Source organism: Ptychodera flava, chromosome 8 (assembly GCF_041260155.1).
Source record: "Ptychodera flava strain L36383 chromosome 8, AS_Pfla_20210202, whole genome shotgun sequence".
Classification (NCBI taxonomy): domain Eukaryota; kingdom Metazoa; phylum Hemichordata; class Enteropneusta; family Ptychoderidae; genus Ptychodera; species Ptychodera flava.
The window spans coordinates 6119995-6147315 of NC_091935.1; the positions used below are offsets into that span (position 1 = coordinate 6119995).

Here is a 27321-nt window from a genome sequence, read left to right on the forward strand (position 1 = left end):
TACTAGAACATACAGTACATGTACAATAATTGCCATCTGTATGCTAAAATGACACCAAGAATTCAAACATGCATCACTGACAATAGAAAGTTCAAACTTTATCTATAGAAAAAAACGAAATACTAAAAATTGCCAGAACTGTACATGTTATGTAAATTACTATGACCTGAAAGGCACATACAGTATCCAAAAAAAAAGAAAAACGTTATCACATAATTAAATCCGCATGATTTTGGTAAATTTGACCATGTTATGAAATCCTTTGTTAAAATTTCCATGGGATTTGCATCTGACATATAAATACCACATAATGCACAAGTTTGATTCCCAACTTAAAGGGACATACGCTGTAACTTGTGGCAAGTTTTTCAGTATTCTGTTTCTGTATATCAACTACTGTGTCTGACCCTAATCCGTTTGTCATGCTGAAATTTTGAGTATTCTTTTTGTCAACACAGCTTGTATGTGTAATGATCATTGTTTATTGTTTACAAATGAATTCTAGTCCGGACTTGAATACAATTTTCAACAATAAAAATGTAGATTGTTCTCATATAGGTTGTGTTGATAGGCTAAATACTTGGCATTAAATTACAGTGTAGGGATTCAATGCAGAAAGTGTAAGGTAACCACAAAACCAAATTCTGAAAGAAATAGCCAAAATATACAGCTTATTGCATGTACATGTATACCCTTCCAGGGTTCCTGTCCCGATTGCCAGATGGCCAATTGCCACAAATAATTTTAAACAGCTACTACAACGTTCACTCAAACTACAATACCCATAAAGTTACAAATACGAGCACCATACATCAATGTTTGTTTTACCTACAAGAGACTCTATCTGTTTCATGTAAGACAACCTATTATTAATAAATAAATAATAAATAATAAATCCATTATGCAATTTACCCCTTGAGACAGTTGCAAAGGGAAAGCCCCTTTCACATTCAGGCACAATGGTTACATTGTGCGTTTTCATGAATAAAACACAAAAAGCTCTTAATTTCTAAGAAACATACTGCGTATACCCTCACATTTCTGTACATATTGTAAATTGGACTACAGTATGATGAATTTCCTATGTTTTATAATAATGACCTGGTTACTAGTGGTCATACAGAGAGGCTAAAAGTTTAAGTGTTTGGCTAATAGAATGGCTTCAAATTTTCTTACCCAAAAGTGAGTCCTGCTCTGCAATATTTTATGAGACTTGCATGGAATCCAATGAAGTAAGTGAATAAATGACTGATAAAAATCTCTTTCAGAAGAATGGGGATAGTTACTTATAAATCATGTGAGACATACTTGTTCACTGAGAACAACTCACTACTTTCAAATTTGCAAAGTTACCATTACAGTGTTCTCGCTAGGAATTATTTAAAGCATAGTGGCTAATTCGCATAACAATATAATTAATCGTTATGATATTGATTTCTAATTGTTTTACCAAAATTAAAAGAGTAATGGCCAATATGTTTTAATTGCTCTGGGGAGAACACTGCATTACATGTATGTACTGAGAACTGTCGAACAAGATAAGTATGAAACATTTGTTGGAGAGCAAAGTCAGCTCTGCTCACTGAGAACAAGTCATCGTTGATGACACAGTCCCCACTTGTTAATGGGTGCTTTGATTACAGGTCCTCAGAGAGGATAGAGTCCTCTTCATTAGGTCTGTGATAAAAATACTTTTGAATAAATTCGCTTGATACATTTCTGAGTTGTAGTTCAGGACATGAAAAAATCGTAATAAAATGGCCAGATGGTGGCCATATTGGATCGAATCACAAAACAAATCAATGTGCATATGTATGACATAGGTCAAAGTCCTTGTACCAACTTTGATTAAAATCGGTTGAAATATGCCTGAGTTATGGCTTTGTACATGAAAAAATCATAACAAAATGGCCGCACAGCAGCCATATTGGATCGTATCACAAAACAAATTAACATGCATATGTATGACATTGGTCAATCTCCTTGTACCAACTTTGAATAAATTTGCTTGATACATGTCTGAGTTATGGTTCTGGACATGAAAAAACGTAATAAAATGGCCACACGGCGGCCATATTGGATCGTATCACAAAACAAATCAATGTGCATGTGTATGACATAGGTCGATGTCCTTGTACCAAGTTTGAATAAAATTGGTTGAGATATGCCTGAGTTATGGCTCTGTACATGAAAAAATTGTAACAAAATGGCCGCACGGCGGTCATATTGGATCGTATCACAAAACAAATTGATGTGCATAGCTATGACATTGGTCAATGTCCTTGTACCAACTATGAAAAAAATCTGTAGAAACATGCCTGAGTAATGGCTCTGTACATGAAAAAAATCGTAATAAAATGGCTGCCTGGCGGCCATATTGGATCGTATCACAAAACAAATTTATGTGCATATGTCTGATATAGGTCAATGTCCTTGTACCAAGTTTGAATAAAATCAGTTGAGATATGCCTGAGTTATGGCTCTGTACATGAAAAAATCGTAACAAAATGGCCACACGGCGGCCATATTGGATCGTATCACAAAAAGAATTGACATGCATATCTATGACATTGGTCAATGTCCTTGTACCAACTTTGAATAAAATCAGTTGAAACATGCCTGAATTATGGCTCTGTACATGAAAAAATTGTAACAAAATGGCCGCACGGCGGCCATATTGGATCGTATCACAAAACAAATTGATGTGCATAGCTATGACATTGGTCAATGTCCTTGTACCAACTTTGAATAAAATCAGTTGAAACATGCCTGAATTATGGCTCTGTACATGAAAAAATCGTAATAAAATGGCCGCCTGGCAGCCATATTGGATCGTATCACAAAACAAATCGACGTGCATCTGTATGACATATGAAGTAATCCTTGTACCAAGTTTGAATGAAATCGCTTCAGGCATCTCTGAGATATCTGCGTGAACGGACGGACGCACGGACACACGGACGCACGCACGGACGCACACACGCACGGACATGACCAAACCTATAAGTCCCCCTTAGTTCTACCATGCAGTTGTGACCTGTAACCCCTTGGGAAAATAATGGTAGTATGTTTACTGCCACTGTGCCAGTACATGTTTCTATTCAAAATACAACATCCAATACCTGTATCTTTTTCACTAACACAAAAAAACAACAGCTTTGAAATATATGCAAAGATAAAACAAACAGATGTTAACAACTAATATGAAATTGCTCACAATATGGATAATCTGGGTCACTGCTGCTGCAAACGCAAACGCTCTCTCTCTCTCTCTCTCTCTCTCTCTCTCTCTCTCTCTCTCTCTCTCTCTCTCTCTCTCTCTCTCTCTCTATATATATATATATATATATTATCCATCATTATCCATATATATATATATATATTATCCATCTCGTCAAACACTTTTTCCGGCTATTACAAAATACCTCTGAAATATTAAAATTTCCAGTTCAGAACAGTTCACAGTATCAACTCTGGTGTTGAAATTTCAAAAATTATTATCCATCTTTATATTCCACTGAAAGGTACTGAATGGAACACAATCATACGCAAGTGATATGCACTTGAGTATGTACATGGCTTTATCTAGACTGTTGCTGGTCATTTTGGCAATGTCCAGTGCACATGCACACGATTAAATTAACCCTTTACGTCTGCTCATTTTGTGAACTTGCAAATGAAAAAAGTAGAGCCCTTAAGTGATTTATGGCCCCATTTCCACATAATGGTACATGGCCTCCTTCTCAACTGAATTCAGTTTGACATTTCACAGCTGATGGGTAAATGTAACCCCTTGGAGGAAAAGATTACATTATAACTTTCAGCAACTGATTATGTACAGGTATACATACACACAACCATTAAAGCATATAACATCAATGTTAATCTACAGGGGCGCTCAATTTGTAAATGCCATGGGGACCAGTGAGATGCTAGGCAGAATGTATCTAGAGAACAGATATTCGAACTCACAAATAATACAACAAAATTATTATAATTTGCTGGTACATGTATGCCATTGTGTAAGCTCATTTTGAAGCTTGTGGAATAAATGAAGTTACCTTGTTTTGTGAAAATAAAATGTTTTATTTCTTTTTCAATAGAGTTGACATTGGAATGGCAGCCATTTTGAATTTTAAATATCTGTGTTTTACTAGTAAATTTGTAACTCTGGCACTGAAATAATTAAGTAGATTTCTGATTTTTATTCTTGATTTTGAAAGAGAATTGGTTTAAACATTCTTTGACAAAAGTGTCAGCAAACATTTACATCTTTTGGTTTTTAAGGCATGTACTACTTTAATAGTAGCTGATTGAGTGCAGTTGAATTGAAATTAACTATAGTAAGTAAATACTGCTGGTTTATTTGAAATCTTAGCCGTTCCATATAAAGTTATAACACTACAACAAACTAAAAATCATGAACAGTCAGTGTTTTAAGAGATTGCACAGTCCAATAAATTTTTATGGCGATTTTAGGTGGCAATGTAGTCTTCTCAATTCTTACCGTCTTGCCTGATTGATGGAAGTTTTAATTGAGCACTGGTTGCAAGCATAGATGCCCCTGGCTTAGACTCTCGAGCAGTAGACTTCTGACTGCGATTATTTCCTGAATTAAAGTTAATTCAGGCCCACTACTCTGTGTGACGAGAGTATAATCAACGTAAAACAGTAAATATAATATGCACACTAACACAGTAACAGTAACAGCTGTATCCATCCATTGTATGCTACACATCTGTCTGTCAGAGACAAAGGCCCAATACGATTATTCATAAATTAGGGCAGCTATAAGAATACCATACACAGGAATTTGAAAGGGCAAAAATCATTGCTACTGTAAGTTCATACATGATCAGGTGTTTGCTTCATTTATCCTACATGTAGTTGTCACTTGAATAGGTTAAATTGAACTTCGAGATGGTAAAAACAAAATCATTATGCACGAAAACGCATAGAAATATGTCTATTGTGTATTTCTATAGACACAAATATGGGTATTTCTTTAGACGCTTGTACACATGGGTTTGTTTGTACAAGTGATCTCTTGGGCATATTAAACTCAGTCTGCAGAACACCATACATCCTTTTTATTCTGGAGTAGAACCATGGCAGCATAAATGTGTACAAACTGTTTCTTATAAAAACAAATTAATCGACTTGTGTATTAGTTATCACCTTGCCTAGATTCTATTCGTCCGCTTGCCTCCGTACCTCCGACCCACTCATACAGGTACGGAGGCAAGCGGACGAATAGAATCTAGGCAAGTCATCACCCAGCATACTGAAACATTCTGATTGACAAACTGTTCATGATCACAACTTAATCAACTTGTGGTTATCAACAGCACATATAATAGATGGTATCATCGAATGTCGGCAGGGCTACATGTTCGGTAGAGTTGACTTTTCAGATCCTCAGATTCAGATCCTCAGATCCTCAGATTCAGATCTGAGATCCTATAACTTCAGATGCAGATTCGGAATTACACTTTCACAACTTTCAATGTTTGATGTAATATACTGATAAATAAAATATAATTTAGATTTGAAAAGGCTTTAGAAATTATTTTATTTCTATCTTGAATCTTGAACTTAAAAACTTCAATCTCAGAGTCAGAACGTCAGTCGAAGACAGGGTGCGCAATGATTCGACTTGTTATATCATCACGTGAATGTTCCCTCTAATAGTCAATACATAGAGACATAGAGATAAACACACACCAGCGATCGTACGATCAAGACCGAGACGATCATGTAAATGCTGGCTATCGGCAGACCGTATTTTACCATTGTTCGTAATATTGATGGCGAGAGAATATAACTAATCCATGTTGGAAGCCAGTGACCCCGGGCTAAATCAGAATTCAGGGGGTCGGAAGAAGCAAGTTAGCTAATCTGTAATTGTAGACCCGTGTTCGTTGAAACTTGTTAAGCGAAAATGTTTATGTAGACGTCCGACTATTTTGTTTTCATTCATAACTGCCTTGTATATGTCATATTCAAATTATTTTTAAAAAAATTGCAATCATACTGTTAATACGGGTATTGTAAAAGGCTTGTAAATTTGAATCTGCATCTGAAGTTATAGGATCTGAATCTGAGGATCTGAGGATCTGAATCTGAGGATCTGAAAAGTCAACTCTACCCTGCATGTTCACAATGTCTTGTTCGGATGTACATGGAACTGATTATGTAATATATGTCTGTTACATGCCTGCCACACGAATGTCTTAGGTCTTCACAGTAACCCATTTCCTGTGTTCAAAACTTGGCACCATCGACATGCAATGGGGGAATGTTCCATGGGTCATTGACCCTGTTGAAACTGAGAAACTTGAAAACAAGTCAATGCAAATGACACAGTACCCACCTGTAATTCAGGGGATTGGATTAGATGTAACTGAATTGAAGTCAGAGTAAAGCGCGCCAATTAGTGTGACTGAGAGGAGGAGGTATTACCCTATTAGGAGGAGGGTAATAGTCGTAGCTACATGTCATAGTACCTTCAGTTGTCTTTGTGCCAAGTTTAATCCTGCCAGACAGTATCCCACCTGGTGAGTAGGGAAAAACTGCACTGGGCAAAATCTACATACATACGCATTTTCACCTACATGATGGCTTGGTATATAACAGCAGGTTTGGTCAGTAAAAATCATATTACAGTATAAATCTTCACAGGCCTTTACAAAATCAAGTTTTTGTTAAAAAGAAACATGTGGAACCTGTTATGTCTCACTGGTTTTAACCAATTTGACCTGATAGTGACATATGAACTTAAAAAATTGGTACATGTACATGTAGGATAGTTAGAGTTAAATTATTATAAATAATAAAGAATATTATAAATTAGTCTTGGCATATCTGATTTATGGTTCAAGCGTGGTAAATATTAAAACATATCCCAAATCACATAATAAAATCATCTTCAACTTCATAGTACAATGCCTTCGCGTAAAGTTTTATTATAATAAAATTGGTCCTGGAAGTTCTGAGTAATCATTGTAAAATGGCTCTGGAGAGACCACAATAGCAAAGTGACCCCCTGTATTGTGATACATGTTGACAAGCAGCTGAATGTCATAGATGTAGTGCTATTATATCCTTGTACTAAGTTTTAACTATAACCCTGTCCAGTAATGTCTGAGTATATGCTCTGGAAGGACAAATATGAAAAACCAAAATGCACATGCACACTCTCATTTAGAACTACATTGTGCATCACAACAAGAATGTTCAATTTAACTCTCCTTTCCAATCCCTCATCAGCCAACTGAAGATCATAGGTGAAATGAGATGGTACCATGTCAATCTACCAATTTAAAGTTTGATTGAAATGACTCAGGTCACGTCAGAATACCAGCTAAAGACCGATAAACAAAATGGCCACCAAATTGACCATAGAGAACATATACTGCAAAAGGAATAATTTAAAAAATGCACATAAACCCATGCATAAGTCATGTGCCATGGCCATCCTTTTCCTTTTTTCCCTTTTTTTGATTCAAATGTTTGCCCTCAGAGACCTGGTGAAAGATTAAACTTTTCTTTTCAACAAAAATTATCAACTCAATGTAAGAAACTGAATCCAATGGAAACAGAACAGCTGGGTTTTTCTCCTGAGCATTGAAAAGGTGAAAAACATGGCTACATAATTACGTTTTGGTTCCATTCACTAAAGTACAGATAAAGCCATTGTTGAAGCATTACGTTACAAATTTAACATTAGAGAAAAAAGTAACACTGCACTACGGAAGCATTTGGATATTGGTTGGTTCAAAACAGCTGCCACATGCTCACTACTACCCGGTAATAACAAATATTTATGGCCTTCTGACTTGCGCTGACAGTAATAGCCAAGCTTGATGCCAAAATTAATTATACATCACCATGCACACAAAGGACAGTAAACAAATGTAATACGGGGAAAGTGATGTGTCGATTTGCAATATCCTGTTTGTGATAAGTATAAGCCAAAGTGAACATAGGAAGGACGTTTTAATACCAGTACGTCCATGATTAGATTTATAAGGCAAAGCTAGACATGATTACCCAGACAGAGAAAATGTCCAGATATCCATCTGTAATTTAAGTCACAGATTTGACCTATGAACCTAAAATCAATATTTAAAATTTGCAAAGTGCCAAGAATATCTATAAATTAATTTCTGAATTATGTGAATATTAATCAATTGAAAAGTACCTAAATGTAATTGTACAATTAATAATACAATTGAATTTAAAAATCTCCCTTGGACAATATTAGATAATTCCCCTTTAGTGACTTCAAGTACATGTACCGGTACGGTGGAAATGCCTTAAACAGCAAGCTGTTGCTGACATACAGTACATGTATCATAGTGTGGTATGAGCTGACATATATACGTACGGGTACATGATATTTGTGGTACTGCATATGTAGAAAATGCAAATGTATGCTGCTATAATTGTTATCCACTGCAGCACATAACTACACTAGTGCCTACAGCAGAACTATTGGACACTATTCAACTTAATGGCAATATGCTCAAAACATGTCTTCAGGGAACAATAACAACAATACGTCTGGAGCTGTACATGTCAGTAAAATAGCCCAGCAGACACACAAACAATCTCTATCATGAGAACATTGTGTGTGTTCATTTGCACCTTTATTGATCAAAAGATTTTGTTCAAAAGTGGAGCTACTGTATGTACAAGGACAGCATATACAAGTGCAGCCTCTACCGACCTGAATTCCCTCAGTTTAAGAAGGTACATTTGTACTTGATGATGTCAAGACATACATGTATGGTACACGCAACCACAGGTGTCCGGAGTTGCCGGTGTACATGCATAGAGAGAGATTCCAATCTCTCTCTATGCATGTACACCGGCAACTCCAGACACCTGTATGTGCACGCAACCTTTTTCTTATCAGTTTTAATGTTTTGATTTGCAGATGGCCATTCACATGACAAAACATTCAGTTTGTGCACATACAAAATTTAAGCTTAATTTGTGAACAGTGATACCGGTATTACTCAATGACACAAATGGAGACGTATTTCACAGCACAAACAACTTTCCTTATTACAATGCAGAACATGTCCCCGGGTAGATATCAAATTACCCTTTTGAATGGTACAATGACTGGGGCACTGATTACAAGTTTTATAGATATTGGTATCCATGACAACTGGTCAAACAAATTTCACTATCATTGCAAATTTAGAAACATGGTGGCAAAAATGTCAAAAAAACACCTATGAATGCATTACATGTATATTCTGAAAATAAAGGCCAAGGATAAGTTCAATATTTGGTGCTTTTCACTGATAACCTCAAATGATGAAACTTCTCTGGGATTGTCCTTGTATTACTGTTTGACAATAAATTTTCCAATGCAAGAACAGATACAATGTTTTCCCATCCTTCTAGTCAGCCTTGATAATGCTACTTCAACTCCAAATGTATTCATATATATTTTCCCCTACACAGATTTCTCGTCTTTCAAAAATAAATTTGCTTTTTCAGGTCTTGATGAAGTGGCAATACATGAAATTACTTTCATCAAAGCTAGAACATACTCTTTCACTTTTCAATATCTATCTACTTAATTATGTGATTACAATTTATTACAAAAGAGTTTAATGGATAATCTTCCAGGCTGGCTATATCAACAGAAATGAATCATCACACAAACAATGTTTTATCTTGGATATGCACACAAATTACTTCCATTCTACCAAGGAACTGACTCGCCACTATTGCATAATCTTCTTCTGTCTCCAACACCAATTCAGAAATATTCTTGTTTAGCATTGAAAACTTCCTTTCCATTATATCAAAACCAGCAGCTACACTCATTTTCTATAGAAATTGTAAGCTATTTCTCTGACTTGTTTATCATCAATATAGAGATCTGGTTTGGTTGTCTTATCTGGTCAAGATGACAACACTTGACATTGCAGCCATAACGGCATGGTTCATTATATTTTTTTCTTATGAATTCCTTTCTCTTAAAATTTACACCATTAGAGTCTGTTTGACCTTGACACCTAAACATCTTGAAAGCAGTAATTCTTCACCAAACATATGAAATGTTTATGAGCTCTGAGAGACTGCTGTGTGTTTATGCCCGTTTGATTCACACACTTTGGGGATGGACTGGTGGATTTTGGAAAGGGGTGGTCACACCGCCATCATGCTAGTTGATCATGCTTTTTCTATTTTGCATGGAACGCATTTTCCACAAAAAAATTCTCAATGGTTTCTGCAGACCATACATTTTTTTCAGGAAGGTTTGCTGTGCCATTTTTTGGCCATACCCCTGGCAAGATCTAATGGTTGATCCCATTCAATCTGTCAGTGTGAGGACTATATTTTGCTAGTGCAGAAAGCCTGATAATGATACACCTTGGGAAAAGATATAAATGAAATCGTTGATGAGGGCATAGCAGAAAAGAAAGACAAATGAGACAAAATTCAAAATACATCATAAATCTTGTCATGTACATGTATGATAATAATCAAGGAGTCCGTGTACTGAATTTAATTCATTAACCGAGTCTCCCCAACATCTAGTTGAGTCAGGAGCTTATTACTAAGGTTTTCCTAAAAAGGGCATACTACTTATTGTTTTAATAATGACTTGCATGATTTATCATTACAGGTGTACCTTTGGCCATGACTTTTGGTGTTTTTAGAAATTTATGAATTTTTATAACTGGTTGTCCTAAATCCTCTGAAGTTCAATGCAATTATGTCCAAGATACTTACGTTTAGCATCTAACCTTCGAACAAGAGTGTTGCTATGGCAACAAAGTGGAATCTATTCCAAATTAATTTTTTCAATTAAGATACGTGTTGCTGTTGCTCTATAGCAAATTAGTAGTATTAAATTTTAACACATTACGCTTCTGAACGAAATCAAAACATTCAATTAATTTCCTAGATACACTGGAATAAGTTCAAGGAGGGAAACACACTGTCCTGGTGGCAATGACCTCAGCTCCATAATACCAATAAATAAGGCTGAAGTTTCATGTTATCAACACGAAAACTTGCCAGTTGAATTCTTTTTTGACACTTTCTTGTTGGTTGTCCCTGAGGCTGGCATTTTCCTTCAAAAGATTATTTTTGCTTCTTTTTTTTCTATTAAAGTTCTAGAAGCCTCACCGTAATGTTTTTAATTGCTACATGTAAGGGTCAAGCTTTGCTTCGGCAACTTGAACTTTGCAAGACTTTGTAAAAGCAAACACTATTTGCAAATGTATGCCGCTAAAACGGGTCATCCATTGCTGCATGCTACTGCACATGCCTATTTAAAAGCAGAAGTATTGGACACTATTCAACGCCATGGCAATATGCTCCACACGTTTCTTCACGGAACAATAAGGAACAACGGATATTGTCAGGAGCCAGTGCTGTGTATGCAAAAAAAAAAAGCCCTGCAGAAACACAAATACAGTCCATTAGAAGAACATTGTGTGTTCTATATTGAACAACTGAACCTTTATAGATCAAAAGATTCTGTTCCAAAGTGGAGCTACTGAATGTAGAAAATACAGCATTAGGAGCCTCTACATGTATCTACAGACCTGAATCACTCAGATACAGAAATTTTGACTGTCTTTGTACTTGATGATTTCAAGACATATGGTATACACTACTAGTACTTTATTCTTATCCCTTCTACTGCTTAATTGACAGACGGCCGTTCACACGACAAAACATCCAACGAATGCTTTCAGTTTGTGCAGATACAGTATACAGGTAAGATTTGTGAACAGTGATAATACTCCACAAATGAAGATGTCCTTCACCACACTAAACGACTTTTCATAATACAATGCAGCTGCAGAACATGTCCCCCAGATGACAAATTACCCTTTTGAATGCCATAATGACTGAGGCACAGATTACGAGCTTCATAGACATTATTTATCGGTATCCATGACAACTAGTCAAACAAATTTCACTATCACTGCAAACTGTAAAACCTAGTGAACTGGGTCATGAAAAACATGCAATCTGTCAAAGAAACACATCTTTGGATGTGTTACATATAACTATATAATAAAAGTCACGGATCAGTTCTATCAACGAAATACAATTGGTTCAACATTTCGCATTTGGTGCTTTTCACCAACATTTCAAATAATGCATCTTCTCTGGGACTGCCCTTGCATTACTGTTGGATGATAAAATTTCCCAACACAAGAACAGAAATGTTTCCCACCTCCCCAGTCTGCCCACAGGTGTACGGAGTTGCCGGTGTACATGCATAGAGAGAATGGGAAGGTTTGACACGATTTTGCCCTCCGGAATCCTGTAGACAATAAAAATCCACGTATATCACCGCATGCAGTCAAAAAACTACCTTCCTCCGACAGATAAATACCTTTGACGTTTAATGTCCAACCCTGAGACGTGTTAATTGTTATTTAGTCTCTCTTTTGGCCCTAAATTCCTGGTTACGTACATCCTCAGGCTGTTACGTACGTCAGCCATTTTTAACGGGACAAATTACCCATGGTTCAGCGCGCATAAGTGATGAACTCGTGACCTTTGCACGATCAAAACAAACGTAACAATGGTAAACTTTCCCATGACTTGAGTTTGTGCAAAACGCAAAGCTGGACGTTGTGTGCACCAATACTTGTAGCCCGTTTGATAGTGGATTTAAATTTAGCGGTTGCGGGGTCACGGGTTCATGTCGAATGCTAATGACCCGCACTGCACTATGGGAAAGAATCTGGTTATTAAAATGGCTGCCGTACGTAACAGCCTGATGTACGGGGTTACCAGAGAGTTTTGGGCCGATATTGAGACTAAATGCTAGTTTGCCCACTTGAAACTTGAGCGTTAAAGGCAAGAGGTATTTAGCTATCGGCGTAGACCTTTTATTTGACTCTAAACTCCTTATTTGTTTGGATTCACGGTCCGGCGGGCAAAATCGTGTCAAACCTTCCCATTCTCTCTATGCATGTACACCGGCAACTCCGTACACCTGTGAGTCTGCCTGATAATGCTGCATTCAACTCAAAAATGAGTCTAATATTTTACTCCCTATAGATTCAAAAATAAATTTGTTTTTTCCAGGTCTTGATGAAGTGGCAATAAATGTAGATCACTTTCATCAAAGTTAGAACATCCCCCTTTCACTTTCAATATTTATCTACTTAAAGGGACAAAGTCGGCCATTTTTCATGAATTTTGTTTGATACAAGATACTGCTTACATGTATATTGTTTGACATGTTGAAAGATACTGAATGAATGGGTGACAATGCATATATTTAACTCCAGTTTTAGACACGATACATGAAACCATCGCGAAAATTAATTATAGAAGAGTTTAAACTATAATCAATGTTTTATCTTGGATATGCACACAAATTACTTCCATTCTTCAACGGAACTGACTTTCCAGGATTGCATAATCTTCTCCTGTCTTATGAATCAACACCGATTCAGAAATATCCTTATTCAGCATTAATTTAAACACAGTTAAACTTGCCTACTTTCCATCATATCAAAACCGGCTGCCACATTCGGAGATTTTTCTATAGAAACTGTAAACTACATGTATGTCTCCAACAAGACATGTTTATCATCAATATAGAGACCTGGTTTGGTTGTCTTTAATATCAGGTCATGATGACAACACTTGACATTGCAGCCATTACGGCCTGATTCATTACATTTATTCCCTAGGCTATGAATTCCTTTCTCTTAAATTTTACTTCATAAAAGTCTGTTTGACCTTGACACATCAACATCATTTCTGGAAAGTGTTTACTCTTCAGAACATGAAATGTTTATGAGCTCTGAGAGACTGTCCTGTGTTTATGCCCCTGTTTGATTCACACACTTTGGGGATGGACTGGTGGTTTTTGGAAAAGGGTGGTCAGACTACAATCATGCTAAATTATATTGATCCTAAATTTGAAAACTTTTTCTTTTTTGAATGGAATGCACATTTTGCACAAAAAATTTGCCAAATGTTTGGCTTAGCAAAGTTTATTGAGCCATTTTTGGCCACCCTCACAAGACCTAATGGTTGACCCTGTTCATTCTGTCAGTGTGAGAGACTATTATGTGTGGAAAGCCTGATAATGATATACCTTGGGAAAAGATATAAATAAAATCACTGACGATGGCATTGCAGAAAGACTAATGAGACAAAATTCAAAATACATCATAAATCTTGTCATGTAAATATATGACAATAATCAAGGAGTCTGTGTACTGAATTTAAAAGTCTCCCCACATCTCATTGAGTCAGGAGCTTGTTCTCACGGTATCTTAAGAAGGTCATACTACTTAATTTTTGCAATAATAACTTGAATGATTTATCTTTGCAGGTGTACCATTGACGTTTACTGGCCATAGTCTTACTAGATATTTTTCAGATCAACTTGTTGTCCTGAATTCATTTGAAGTTCAAAGCAATTGTCTCCAATGAATTATGTCTAACATCTAACCTTCAAACAAGACTGTTGCTATGGCAACAAAGTAGAATCTATTGCAAAATTAAATTTTTCAATTAAGATAGTTGTTGCTGTTGCATGGGAGCAAATTGCCAGAATTCAATTTTGACATAATGCTTCTCAACAAAATCAAAACATTCAATTATTTTCCTAAATACACTGGAATAAATTCAAGGAGCCCCCCCCCCCAAACCAGCACACTAACCTGGAGGCAATGACCTCACTCCATGTGAATAAATATGGCTGAATTTTCATCCTACCAACAATAAAACTTGCCAGTTGAATGCTTTTGATACTTTCATGTTGGTTGTCCCTGAGGCTGACATTTTCCTTCAAAAAATATTCTTTTTTTTTTACATAACAGTTTACTTTAAAGCCTCACACTAACAGAGTTAGACTACCTGTATATTTTTAATTGCAATTAGGGTGAAACTTTTTTTACCCACGTACCACAGTACATCCATGGTTTACCCAAGTTGAACTTTGCAATATGTTGTAAAAAAAAACAATTTGCATATCAATTACACTTGTCTTTGCTGATCATGTTTTATCATGTAAATGATACTTTTTCACTGAGTGCAGCCAATTTTTTTTATTGATGGTTTGAAAGTATGAGAAACCACACGCCATGCGCGCCATATGGGCATATCAAGCTTCCATAAATCTTCAGATTATTTGATTTTTTTTTGCAAACGTTCGACTGATAAAGTGACACAGATGACATGTTTATGCGACATTTTTTTTCTGTTGCGTTCAGTAGACCATGGAGGTAGCATGAGTAGACCATGGAGGTAAACAAATTTTTACCTCCAGGAGTAGACCAACTCTTCCCCATCAAAACACTGGTGAGGAAAGGTGCTATAGTGCTATCGCAGCAACTTGCGATAACACACAGAACTGTAAACCGCATAACAGCGGTGGAGGAACTGTGACTGTGTATTGTTGAGTGAACAAACACATAGTAAAAATCAACACTTCACCAGGGCATAGGGAAGGTAAACCCATACGGCAGCCACAAATCCTGTCACGCTTTTACTGAAGCTCATCCTGTGCTAGTGCAGTCCGAGGCGACACGCCGTGGTACGGTACTGTCGCTTGTGGTTTTGATACACTGCAAGGGAGGGTGCAGCCCCAGCAGTCTAACTAAGCTTCGCCTTGTCGAACCACAGACGACTGAGCGACACATGTTTACTGGAGACGGAGTGCACGGTCATTCATTTAGGGAGTGGCCGTGGCTAGTTGTCGTTACCAGTACTTCGAAGCCGAACCCGTAGTTTGTGTGTCATCGTCATTTGTGACGGTGCGTAAAGGTACAACTGAATATATTGTTACACAGGCTTGGGTTATCGGGTGTGGTACTAGCAACAGTTCAGATCTAGGACACAATCACACAGCAAACGAGAGATGACCATTTCAATTGAATGGGTCAGTTAAACAATTTGCTACTGAAAAGAATAAGCGGGATGCTCATTGTTGTCCCGGAGAGAACTAACAGTAAGAGACTATTCTTGTGCACCAATTCTGGCACAAATCATCCCCTCTGGACTATCCTAGTAATCTCAGACCAGGGTATATCAAACAACATTTACTTTCCGAGTACAAGTTTAACGACTGTTGGCACTGCGCTGCAGCAGACGGAACACACTGAAACAATGCACATTTCGGGTTTCAAAGCCACACAGGATTGTGGGCAAAACCTACTCGTCTATAAATATAAGTATATTCCATGATAAACTAGTACTCACCAACACCGTTGAGAGTTTATCGGCAGCTACACTGCACTGAGTGTGAACTGAGCGATCACTGGTTTGATTTATGAAAGAGGAAAACCAATAACACAATGTTGCGCATGTCTAATAGGAGTGAGAGTTGTCAGGTAGCTCCCGCTGTCCGACGGGGCGTTCGGGTCATCTTCGACTGCTGTCGTTCACCCGAAGAGACTACCTTCTTTAGGGATGAAACAACCAGGGGGAGGGGTTCGTGTAAAGGTGCAAATGACATGTCTGCATAATTCACCATAAAGCTTATCTTCATAGATTTTAAGAAGCATGAAAAAATAATTCCGAAAAAAATAGAATACATTGGTGGGCGTGTTTTGTTTTTTTAATACCTGCTGAATTTGTAAAAACACGTGAGCAGAACATTTTTTTTAAGCCATTTGTTTACAGGTAATATTTAAAACATGCTGCTGTATAAGACAATAACCATCAGCTGGTGTGTCCATTCACATTTATGTAGTACCGGTAACAGCATATGTCAAGACTTTTTGTATTTAGAATTGTAAAGTATGCAATTACTATGTTGATCTAAGACATAGTAACTGCCATTCTCGCTTGCCAGAGCAATGATTTCCGCTCCGCTGACTACGTCTCTTGACGGGTAGTGCTGAGCTGTTGCCGTAAAGAGGCGCGTGGTTTACAACGATGAGTAACTGCACACTTTACAATTATAGATTATTTAGATTATTACTTTACAATTATAGATCATCTAGATTATTATTTCTTAAAAAAATTAATTTGCGCACCTCAACTGGAAAGTATGCATTTAGCTGCCATGAGTACTAAGGACAAATTAGTATACAAAAGGAGTAAAATGCTGATAATTTACCGTGAAGTATTGTCTTTCAGAAACTTTTAATACACTTTACTGTAAAAATTTCATCATGGATGACAATGTCATTTAAAGTTTCCTGTAAAGTTTCTATTTGACAAATTGATTTCTTTTAACATTTAATGTTACTTGAATAACAGAGGTCAATTTTAGACCTTGTGATCGTAACTCTGATGACTAGACCATGGTATTTCCAAAGAAGTTATAGTATTATATGAATCAGCATGAAAACATATTTGTAGAGCGTACATTGTATATCTGATTAAAATAGTGATCACATGTCAGATGCACCAAAAAAACCCAGTACTTTCCTCTTTAATTTAATGGTGCCACAAATTTGGGGTCAAATATTGACCTTGGAATTTAAAAAAGATATCTAATATGAAGTGTACAAAAATACAATGCCATTGTAACATTGCACTTTGTACAACAGATTGTTGAATAAGGCCAAGGGAATGAAGCATTAACATTAAAATTGACATTTTAGCAAACACTCTGTGGGAAACCACTATCAAATTTCCGTTGATTTTTTTTCCTTTTCAATGTGAATGTTTTCAGTCATTTGATGATCACACTTGTGAGAATGGGACTTGAAACATGCTCTGAGCCACCACTTTGAGTATCATGCTGTCATAAACGTCACTGTCTCTTGACAATTACCTGACAAATTACTTGATTAACAATATCATAAGTCAAAAGGCTGTCACACTGCACACTGCACAAAGGATAACGCAAAGTCATGTTGTGACATGCGCAGTAACTTCAAGCAATGCTACGAGTACGTTGAAGGCTCATCATGAGTCGGCAAATTTTTAACACATTCATCCTGCCTACCAAGGGCACTGACCTTAAGTTTGCACACAAAGACCTCACAAACCAGTGTACAGTAGCTGCACTTCAACGAAACTGGTTAATTGCCCTATACACTTCAAGCACTGAAAAGAACAATAGCCACTTTTCAAGTACCAATTACAATTCTCAAAGTAAAGTACCACTTTTACAATTACTTTGAACAATTGCAAGGGCCTTTAATCTTACCGCAATGGAGTTAATTCAAGGTTGAAGTTGATAAGCATTTGGGATTTTCAAGAGTAGTCTTTCGATCTCAATTCTCCTAAATTCCATTGTTGACTTTCACACAGAGTTCACATCAAACAACTTGAGATGTCTTAAATTGCTACATGAAACTTTATACCCTATTTTTATATCATATTATCATATGACCCCGATACCTCATAAATCATAATTGCCAAACATGACAAGACAGAATCAAGATAAAAGATGGTGGAGAGTCTGACAATTCAGCTCAGTAACCAATTAAATGAATAGTTCACAGCCTGGTGATATTCTAAATGTTAACGTAGCCGGGTGACAGGGTGGTATGCAATGACAGATTAAAATTTCAAAAGTAATATTTTATGAAATATTATTCATGATTTTCTTTTCTGAAACAAAGTGGACATGTAAAAATCATTTCCTTTGTTTCTACTCTTTAAAACTTTTCTTTTCCACACATATTCTTCACTTATATTCCATTTGGTATTCAAAAAATTGTGAGCATCCGTTAATTACATTTTTGTACGGCTAATATCAAAAGAGGGTTGACCTGATAAACTCATGTAGAGTATTAATATAATGTAATTTCTAATCTTATTGTGACCCTTGACATAAGTAATGATAGCTGCTATCAAATAATCTAATACATTTCATCCAAAAAAGATTGGTGTCTTTTATCTTTACAGTTTTCATAGTAACTTTACAATTTTATTGCTTGCAAATCTTGATTACAGTTAAAAGATATTGAAGCTGGGACGAGAAGTATGATGACGCACTCAGGGGCATTGTGGGATTGCAATGGTTGTAACTATGTGTGTCGCAGAAAACAAGTGTTGTTGTGAGTTGATGCATGTGTATCAGTGAGATACTTTTGGCTGCCTTTGGCATTTCACTGTGCAAGCTTTAAGTCCGAACATATCATCATAGTTTACATAAATTCATTCACATGCTGTATTAGGCCAATAGAAAGAATAAGCATTGTGATCTTTGTAGGTTTTACTTTGAAGCCTCCTATCATACCTTAGAAACTTGAGCTGCTGATACAAACTAGAACATTATTTCCAATAATTTGAAAAATAAAATAATTTTTTTCAGTTGTGACCTATAGTGGGTCTTTCTGCGACTGAAACTATTGAGTATCTTGCGTTAATCTTTTCATAGAATTTGAGAATCACTATCTTATAAAATAACAGAGTACTAGTATTCTAAGAGGTGAATTTAAAGTGTAGACACTACTGAAAAAGATTGAAAGGACATTTCATCATGGAAACTAAAAAATACATTTTTCAGAGAATAAACTCTGTTTTAATTTAATGATCCTAGATTTAATCTTTCAGGACTTTTTTCCTTTCAGGACTTTTTTCTCACACTGCATAGGATACATGTACTTCTACCTCTTTTCCGAGCGAATTATGAGAAAAATATTGAAGGCATTGATTTTTTACATAGTACAGTCTGAGTGAAAGTGACCTGAGTCTGTATAGTTTCAATGCTTATTCAGTGTGATCAGTCAGTGTGGAAGACGTAACGGCTTTTTGGTTTACTGCAGGTCAATTTCCAAAGCTGGTCATACCAAGGAGACTTGCCAGGGATTGCACACAGACAACAAAGTACACAATTATTGATTTGTAAAGGTGCTTTTATTTCTAACTTCTGTTTTCCTCACTCTGTGGCAAGGGTAGCTCCAACATGGGTCATGAAATAGGTCACCCCTGTGGGGGACAAAAACAACCTTGGGTTAAAACTATTCCAAGTCATTCAAACCATGATGCACATTCTAGTTTCTTAAATAAAACGATATCAGATTATCTTTTCCCAAGGATCACCTTTTCTTGCCTTTCTTTTTACTCTTAGTTTCATTTGTTAAAATCCTTGATGAGCCTGGTTCAACGCGCACAGCATGCCCTGTTTTCTTGATGTGATCAAAAAGTTTATTTCTGGATTGAAACTCTCCCTTGCAGACATTACAGACAGTTGATGATTGGTCACTTGATCCACCCTGTGCCAAAAAAAGAATTCACCCAGAGTTAAAAAGGTAAGGTGCCATTTTCCACCGTGAAAGTTTACTACTGTGTTAGGTTCTATAAAAGGTTAAACACTGGTTTTATTTTATCAGTAATTGTCGTAATAGATGAATGTGTCACCACTTTTTTTCAAATTCATGATGATTGTTTTGTTTGACTTGTGTCAAATAAAAAATAAATAATGGACATAGATCAGTTTCAACACTCAGAAACCCCACGCAGGGATATAAAGTCTGTGCAAGCAAAACATATTCACAATGGAACCATGGTTCAAAGACTTCACAGCAACCATGAGAGATCGTACAATGGAAGTGCTGAGTCATTCAGCCTTTTTCACCCACACCATCTGTGCGACCTATATAGTTTAATTTATATTTTGTTGGCTCCAGCTCACCATTGAACATTCTTCACTACATGGGAAAGCAACCTCACAACTGCATTTTTTCTGAGGGGCCATGTAATTGTGTGACTGGCATGCACTGGACAAAATATGTTTGTTTAGATGAAACATTGAACCTCTTTCCCTTCACAAAGCTTCAAAATGTACAAAGTGAGTTTAAAATACCCCACAAGTCTTCATTAAGCAATCCATATGATCATCAAAATTACGGACTGCTTGTCAGTATAAAGGTCAGTGGTAATAACTAAACATAAACTGCTTGCTGTACAACAAATTTTACGTTAAATAAAAATATTACTTCGAACATGAAATGAAGCCCACTACATGTACATCACTCACAAACATTCCTCCCTTGAATGATCAAATTTCACGTTTAGAGTACATGCAGAAATTTGAGACATTGCCTCTGACTGCATTACAGGGTCATCATGGAGCCTGCCCTCACTTTTATTTCAGTTCAAAGGTCAGTCTGTAAATCGAGGTGTTACTCATCGCTGAGGTATGCTTCATAGACACACATAGTATTTATGATGCTGTACACAAGGTATACATACCTGTGACCCATGCATTGATTGCAATTGTGTGTTGGTTTTCCCTCCAGGACCTTTATCCTTTCCTTTCTTCGACTTCGATTTTGAGGATCTGTGTATTTCAAAGGAAGTGCAACCAGTACTTTGTCATGTAGAATGCTCAGACTCAATCAAAACACAACAGAAAAAAACTCAAATGAAAATGTTGACATACTGAGATGATATAACTTTGTATATCAGTGTTTCACTGTCAAGTATATAAGTGCCTTGAATTTACAATTATTTAACATGTAACTAAAAACACTTACCAAATCATAATTAGATTCTGAAATTTAGTGTCTAAATGTATTTCTACCGAACATAATTTATCTACATAAAGGTAAATGCATAGTTTCATGGATAGACACTTATTTCAATAATTTTGTTCTGAGTAAACATACTGAAAAAGCACAAATTATCCACTGGGATTTAATCTTACTATTTTTGCTGACAGCTGAAATTTGATAAAAATAAATCAAAGTGAAAACATTAAATAACAATGGATTCTATTTTAATACTGGCAAAGTCATTGAATTTAAATCCACATGAAAATGTCTAAAATATCAGAATGGTTACTGAATAAGAAAGAATTCTTACTTTATTTCCGTCACTTCCTCTTGTGACAAGTTTTTGCCATCAGCTTTGTTTTCAGCCTCTGTATCTTGTGACAGCTTTGCATCTTTTGAGAAACGTTCTGACAGATCAGAAACATCATCATTATCACCTTCAGTTGTATCATCCCTCTTTGCAGTTTCACTTTCTGTAGTTTCCTCCTGTTAGAAAGTGAGTAAGCTTGATAATAGATTTTTTCAAACATTGCAAAAAATAAATGGCAAACATGAGAAACTTACAAACATTCAAAGAATTCTTGGGTTTTAAACAAATATTCCAACACATTTGTAATTAGTAGACAGACCATGGAAAATTTGTTGTAATTCCTAGTTCAAAATATGTCAACTGGAGAAAAGAAAAATATTTACTAGTGTGTGTGTATGAGCATATGATAGGCCATAGCAATTTATAACAAATAACAAAAACAGCAAGAAATTCGCTCAACAAACTGTTTCGTGCACACAGCTACTCTTTCTTGTTTTGAAAGAATTTGAGAGATATGGCAAAGGAAGATTTTTGAAGTGCGATGAAGAAATGTTTTGATTGGCGTACAGATATTGCCTTGACATAAAATAATGTGACATACCAAAATTTCATCATACATGTCGTCCAACTGCTGCTGCTGTCTCCGTCTTTTCTTCTGTTTTTTAGAAAGTCTGTAACACAACATCAAACAATAAACTATGGCTTTTCTGGATAACTGGGACTTTTCAGTGTTTAATTTTTGAAGCACCTACAGCGATTTTAAGTTCTTTGGAGTAAAGGGACATGGCATTTTATGAGAACAATATGCAAATGACGGAAATGTCAAATTCACAATCATCCATCTGTATTCTGAGAGCTGTGAACCAGATGGGAGTCACACAACTGAAAGACATATTGCCAGTATTTTTCAAGAGCAATAAACTTTTCAAACGTCCCTTAATAATTTTCCAAGAGTATGAAACCCTTCAAATAAAGTAATGAAATTGAAAAGAAGACAAATTTAACTTTCACACTGCGTCATTAGCAGAAATTAAAGCTACATAATTATTTGCATGATAAGCCAACATTTAAAGAAATAGGACATTCTTAGCTTCAAATGTCTTACTTAGATTTTGGTTTGTCTGAAGTGTCTTCTAACAAATCCTGGTATGTTTCATGATCCTCTTCAAGGATATCCTCCAGGTCAACCTCATCATCTTCCTCTGGAACATCTTCTCTGATATCTTCATTACTTCCATCATCATTTTCTGCTGAATCATCCTGCTTCATCTGCTCTCTCAAGATGGCGATGTTCTTTTTATGCTTCTTGGACCGTTCATGGTTTGCAAATCTGTGCATGAGATGATTTCTTACAGTCAATATTGTTTTCAAACATCATCTGCATACTTTCCTCCTTTTGACGCAAACTTTCAAAGATAAAAGGCAATTTAATTTACTTGCATCAAAGAAAGTTTGTGCAAATCATTGACAGTACCTGCAGGTACAGTGTCATCTAAATTGCACACTGTCAGGCAATATTTACCTGGAGGTGAACCAGATCACATGGTTGAAGCTATGTCAGAATCATTTTGTCATAAACCTACACATTGTAAATTCCATTTGTCAGTATGATACGTTATAAATTAAGTTTTGCATATATCACAATGACAAAAGTTTCTAACTCTGTTTGATAAGTATGAGAAAATGCACATACTCCAACTGTACCATTCCAGAGGCAATGCAACCTCAATGTTTACACTAACAGTATGATGATTCACAAGACTAGGTCACCTCTAAGCAGACATATCAACGTTGTGAGTTCAAATCTGATAGACATATTTTTGTATTAGTCCCTTCTCCCCGTGCAGAGTTTTGCGTTGACTGAACTGACATACAGTCCACAGTACACCAAAAGTCATTATTACAAAAATTTCACATGGAATATCAGTGCTATGATATTTTGAAATTTTTCAGTGATTTAGATCCAGATTTACACTATAATACCACTCAAGTTACACACAGCAACTATGCAGAAAGGAACATGGAAGGCTTGATGTACGTATCTTGAGATGTCCTTGGGATAAAAAAATGTATCAAAAGCAAATACATGACTTCATATCAACCATGGATTGATATAACTTAACAAGCGCGACCTTTGACATCGTTAAAATTCCCATAAATCAACCCTGCCACATTTTGCAACTGCCACAGATTATGTATTTCAATGTCAACATAGGGAATATTTGAACATACGCTTTGTCATTTGTAAATGTTTTGTTACAAGCCACACAGTACAAGTCTGTATAGAGATCTTCGTCACTGCCCTCGGCTTCATCACCTGGAAATTAAACAAAGACACACATCAATCATTCATCGACACTTCTCTAGGTGTAAAATTATGAAGCAAATCTTTTTCCAGCTCTAAGTTCAGTTTACTTTTGTCGTTTACATCAATAAAACATTGATAAAGAAACTGTACAGTCCCCATTGGACACCGTAAAAACAAATGGTTTTTGTATTTAGCCGTAGAGGGCAGTGTCCTCTAACTTACCCGATCTGCTTTGATCCTCTGCTCCGAACTCTTCATCGAGGCACCGTCCCTCCACCCACGGTGATCGAGGTGAGCTTCCGAATTTGACAAATCTCTTTCTAATGATGCCCATTCTTGTTCGACAAAGTTTTCTAGCATTCTAAAACTAGAAACGATAACATAAAAAAGTTTATCTCATAAAACAACATGGCGATATCTCAACACATGGCATCTATAGGCTAAAGACTAAATATAGGTGTACAGGATCTAGGAACTAACACAAACAGTATGTTCACATCACTTTCACAAATTGTGCTTACTTTAATTTTTCAAGTTTCTCTTTTCCTCGTTTTTCTTCAATTTTTTTCTGTCTTTCTTCAGCTTTCAACTTCTGCAGCATCTGTAGCAAATAAAATCGGGCCACAGAGTCAATGATGCATGTAACGTATATAAATTATCAACACAGTAACAGTGCTGATCAATAAAGTACGTTTGTGAAATATAAGTATAGCAATCAGGGGCCAGAAAGTCCATTTATTAATTGGTGGTCCCCTGAACAGCAGCAGTGTTTTCTCTGCATTTTTACTGAAAAGGGCAATGGCTGCCCAATTCATCAAAATCAGGGGGCAGACTTGACATTATAAGGGAGAGAAACAACAGCAAATTCACAGGTCACTGTCAGGATGATTTAAATTTTTAATGACAAGGGACAAAATCTTAATGATTAAGCCATCCATGAGTCCAAAAGAGAACCTCTGCCTTCTTGAGGCGAACATTCAGAGACACAACTACATCTTTACTACAAAAAACAGTATTTGAAATGGCTCATTTTAATGAAGATGTATGACTCTACTCGCTTGTTTTTTTTCAATACCAACTTGTTTTTTTTCAGTAGATGCTTGATTGAACCACATCTGTTCACGAATTAAAATAACATTTCACTGTGTAGGATGAATGCTGTATTTGACAATTAGAGATCTAGAAATCAAATAGGCAGACCCCAACTTGTGACCACAAATATACCAGGAAGTAGGTACTCAAAGAAAGCACACTGAAGAGACAAATGTTTGTAACTTAAGAAGTTCAAGGTTATCAAAAACATTAAAAAGAATGATGTACGAATTTCATTGCACAGTTTACACAGTTTGCATAATCGCCATAAATACACATGAGGCATCCTATAGTCCAGATTTACTGTAAAAACCCTATCACTTTGACCACTCTTTTAATTGACCAACCTAATTTTCCTCAAAACGTAATTTTATTTTGTCCCTATCAATTTGACCAAAGATGGAAATTGGGACTTTCTCAATCTCTTAATTCGACTAACCTATCATGACAAACTGTCTACATATACAGAACAATACAATGTACAGTACAAAAATAAGTCTAAGTCGCGACAGGAAAGTTGCCTTCGGCGTATGTTTTAATCATCAAGGATAGTAAGTATATTAATTATGAACTGTAAAAAAGTGAAAATCTCTAATATAAATTCGACAATAAAATTATTTCAGCTTTGTTAATTTCCTAATTATTCAATTATTTTAATCATAGTTATCTTTTCTGGTAAAATTGATAGGGTTGCAAAGTCCATGAGTTACATACAATGTAAGTCACATTCAGTTAAAATATCATTACCTCAAAAAGCTTATAGAATTGCATCATTCCTGTAGATAATATCTCAGCCTGAGATAGCAAAATCAGACTCTTCTCATAACAAAACCAATCACACAGGCAGTACTTGATTTTGGATGAATGACCTACTACATTTTACCTGTGTACTAAATTTGAAAGCATGGCAAAAAGTACCCCCAAAATATGCAAGTTTCATCTTAAGTTCACCTAGTCATCTTCAGGTCACTCCTAGGAACATGCGCACCCACTATGAAAGAAATACAATATACAGTTTCAAAGATGATTTTCTGACGAAAAATGGCACAAATTACCCCAAATATACACATTTCACCATAATATCAATGAATCCTACTTTGGTCATCACAAGGAACACGCAATCGGACCAGTGGTTTCAGAGAAAGAGATTTTTTTTACTAAAATAGAAAATAATAGAGGAAAAAATCATTTCAAATAGAAAGCTGTCAATATTGACATCAAATCAATATGGCTAAACAAGAAATGAGTGTAGATGAATAGGTCCTGTATACTTGATTTTTGACCATTTCCGCCCTTCTTCTACTCCATTTGCATACAATGTGTAATAAAACTTGTATGCATTGTCTATGAAGACTTTATTACGTATTTGGTTACCTTATTGTGTTGTAAACGGGAATAGCTTTCATTCATGCAGGTGTAAGTCTCTACTAACCACGGCACATGGCAAATCTTCTGCATTGAGAGCTAAAGAAATCAAAAAGTGTACGTAGTGTGGATTTCGTTCACTTGTATGAAAAATGTCGTTGTAACATGAAATGATCAGGAGAAACTTGCGATTTATAGAACCAAGAAAATAAACATAGAGTCACATGGTTGGTTGAATGGTAGAGTGGCTATAGTCAATTAGTCTTTGTTTGGAAAAGATGAAGACATTCATCACATGTGAGGACATTCACGCAGAGGCGTGATAAAACACCTGTGACGGGTTTTGCATTGTCTTTTGTTCAGAGTCGTAAATATGCAAATACGCATGTCTTTCGGCGGCTGAACACAAAGACTGTTGGTAGAAGACTTACCACAACCATAGACAGTTTCTGTACTGTTTATGCCACAACTGACAAGTTCTAAAATAGGACGTTACACAAGCGTATGGAATAATCATAGTTGAGCTACACATAGCTGTTGTTATGATGTGCGAGAATATGGGTAGAACCAAGAAAGTAATATCAAATGTCACGTTGCTTAAGAAATGCCTAATTGCATTTTGCATGACACTGTACATGTCCGGCCAGACTTTACAAAGGAAATGGCGAATGTGGTAATTATTTTGTCTATGGTTTCTTGTCTTTTAAATTATTACCAAAGGGTAGAATCATAATAGAGTTTCTCTACAGTCTATGGTAGAATCAAGTCAAAAGATCACAGTTCACATGAGAATTGATAATGTTTATTGGCATTTTTACAGGAAT

The 27321-nt window shown here is 36.1% G+C and overlaps 2 protein-coding genes across 4 annotated transcripts in view; both read right to left on the reverse strand.

Moving 5' to 3' along the window:
• Positions 1–27321, reverse strand: part of LOC139138291 (ferric-chelate reductase 1-like) — a 56439-nt gene that overhangs the window by 20261 nt on the left and 8857 nt on the right. Inside the window, exon 1 of one of the 3 annotated variants that reach the window (XM_070706605.1) lies at positions 16222–16400. The exons of the other annotated variants lie outside the window; for them this stretch is intronic. The gene's annotated coding sequence lies outside the window, so the exon portion shown is untranslated. Of the gene's footprint in view, positions 1–16221; positions 16401–27321 lie in introns of those variants that run through there. 3 annotated transcript variants of the gene reach the window in all.
• On the reverse strand, positions 19965–24199 carry LOC139139428 (dnaJ homolog subfamily C member 21-like). Its single transcript, XM_070708342.1, has 7 exons — positions 24148–24199; positions 23965–24049; positions 22838–23062; positions 22334–22403; positions 21733–21908; positions 21121–21208; positions 19965–20141 (listed from the first exon to the last, which is right to left on the reverse strand). Exons 1-7 carry the CDS (start codon positions 24197–24199, stop codon positions 19965–19967), a joined length of 873 nt encoding a protein of 290 aa, XP_070564443.1.

Excerpts from the sequence above, each read along its gene's own strand:
- LOC139139428 (XM_070708342.1), bottom strand. The coding sequence starts at position 24,199 with ATGGGGACTGTACAGTTTCTTTATCAATGTTTTATTGATGTAAACGAC. Across the intron at positions 24,050-24,147 it reads TATTGATGTAAACGACAAAA|GTGATGAAGCCGAGGGCAGT; the intron begins GTAAACTGAACT and ends TTTAATTTCCAG. Across the intron at positions 21,909-22,333 it reads ACATGTATGATGAAATTTTG|GAGGAAACTACAGAAAGTGA; the intron begins GTATGTCACATT and ends ACTTTCTAACAG.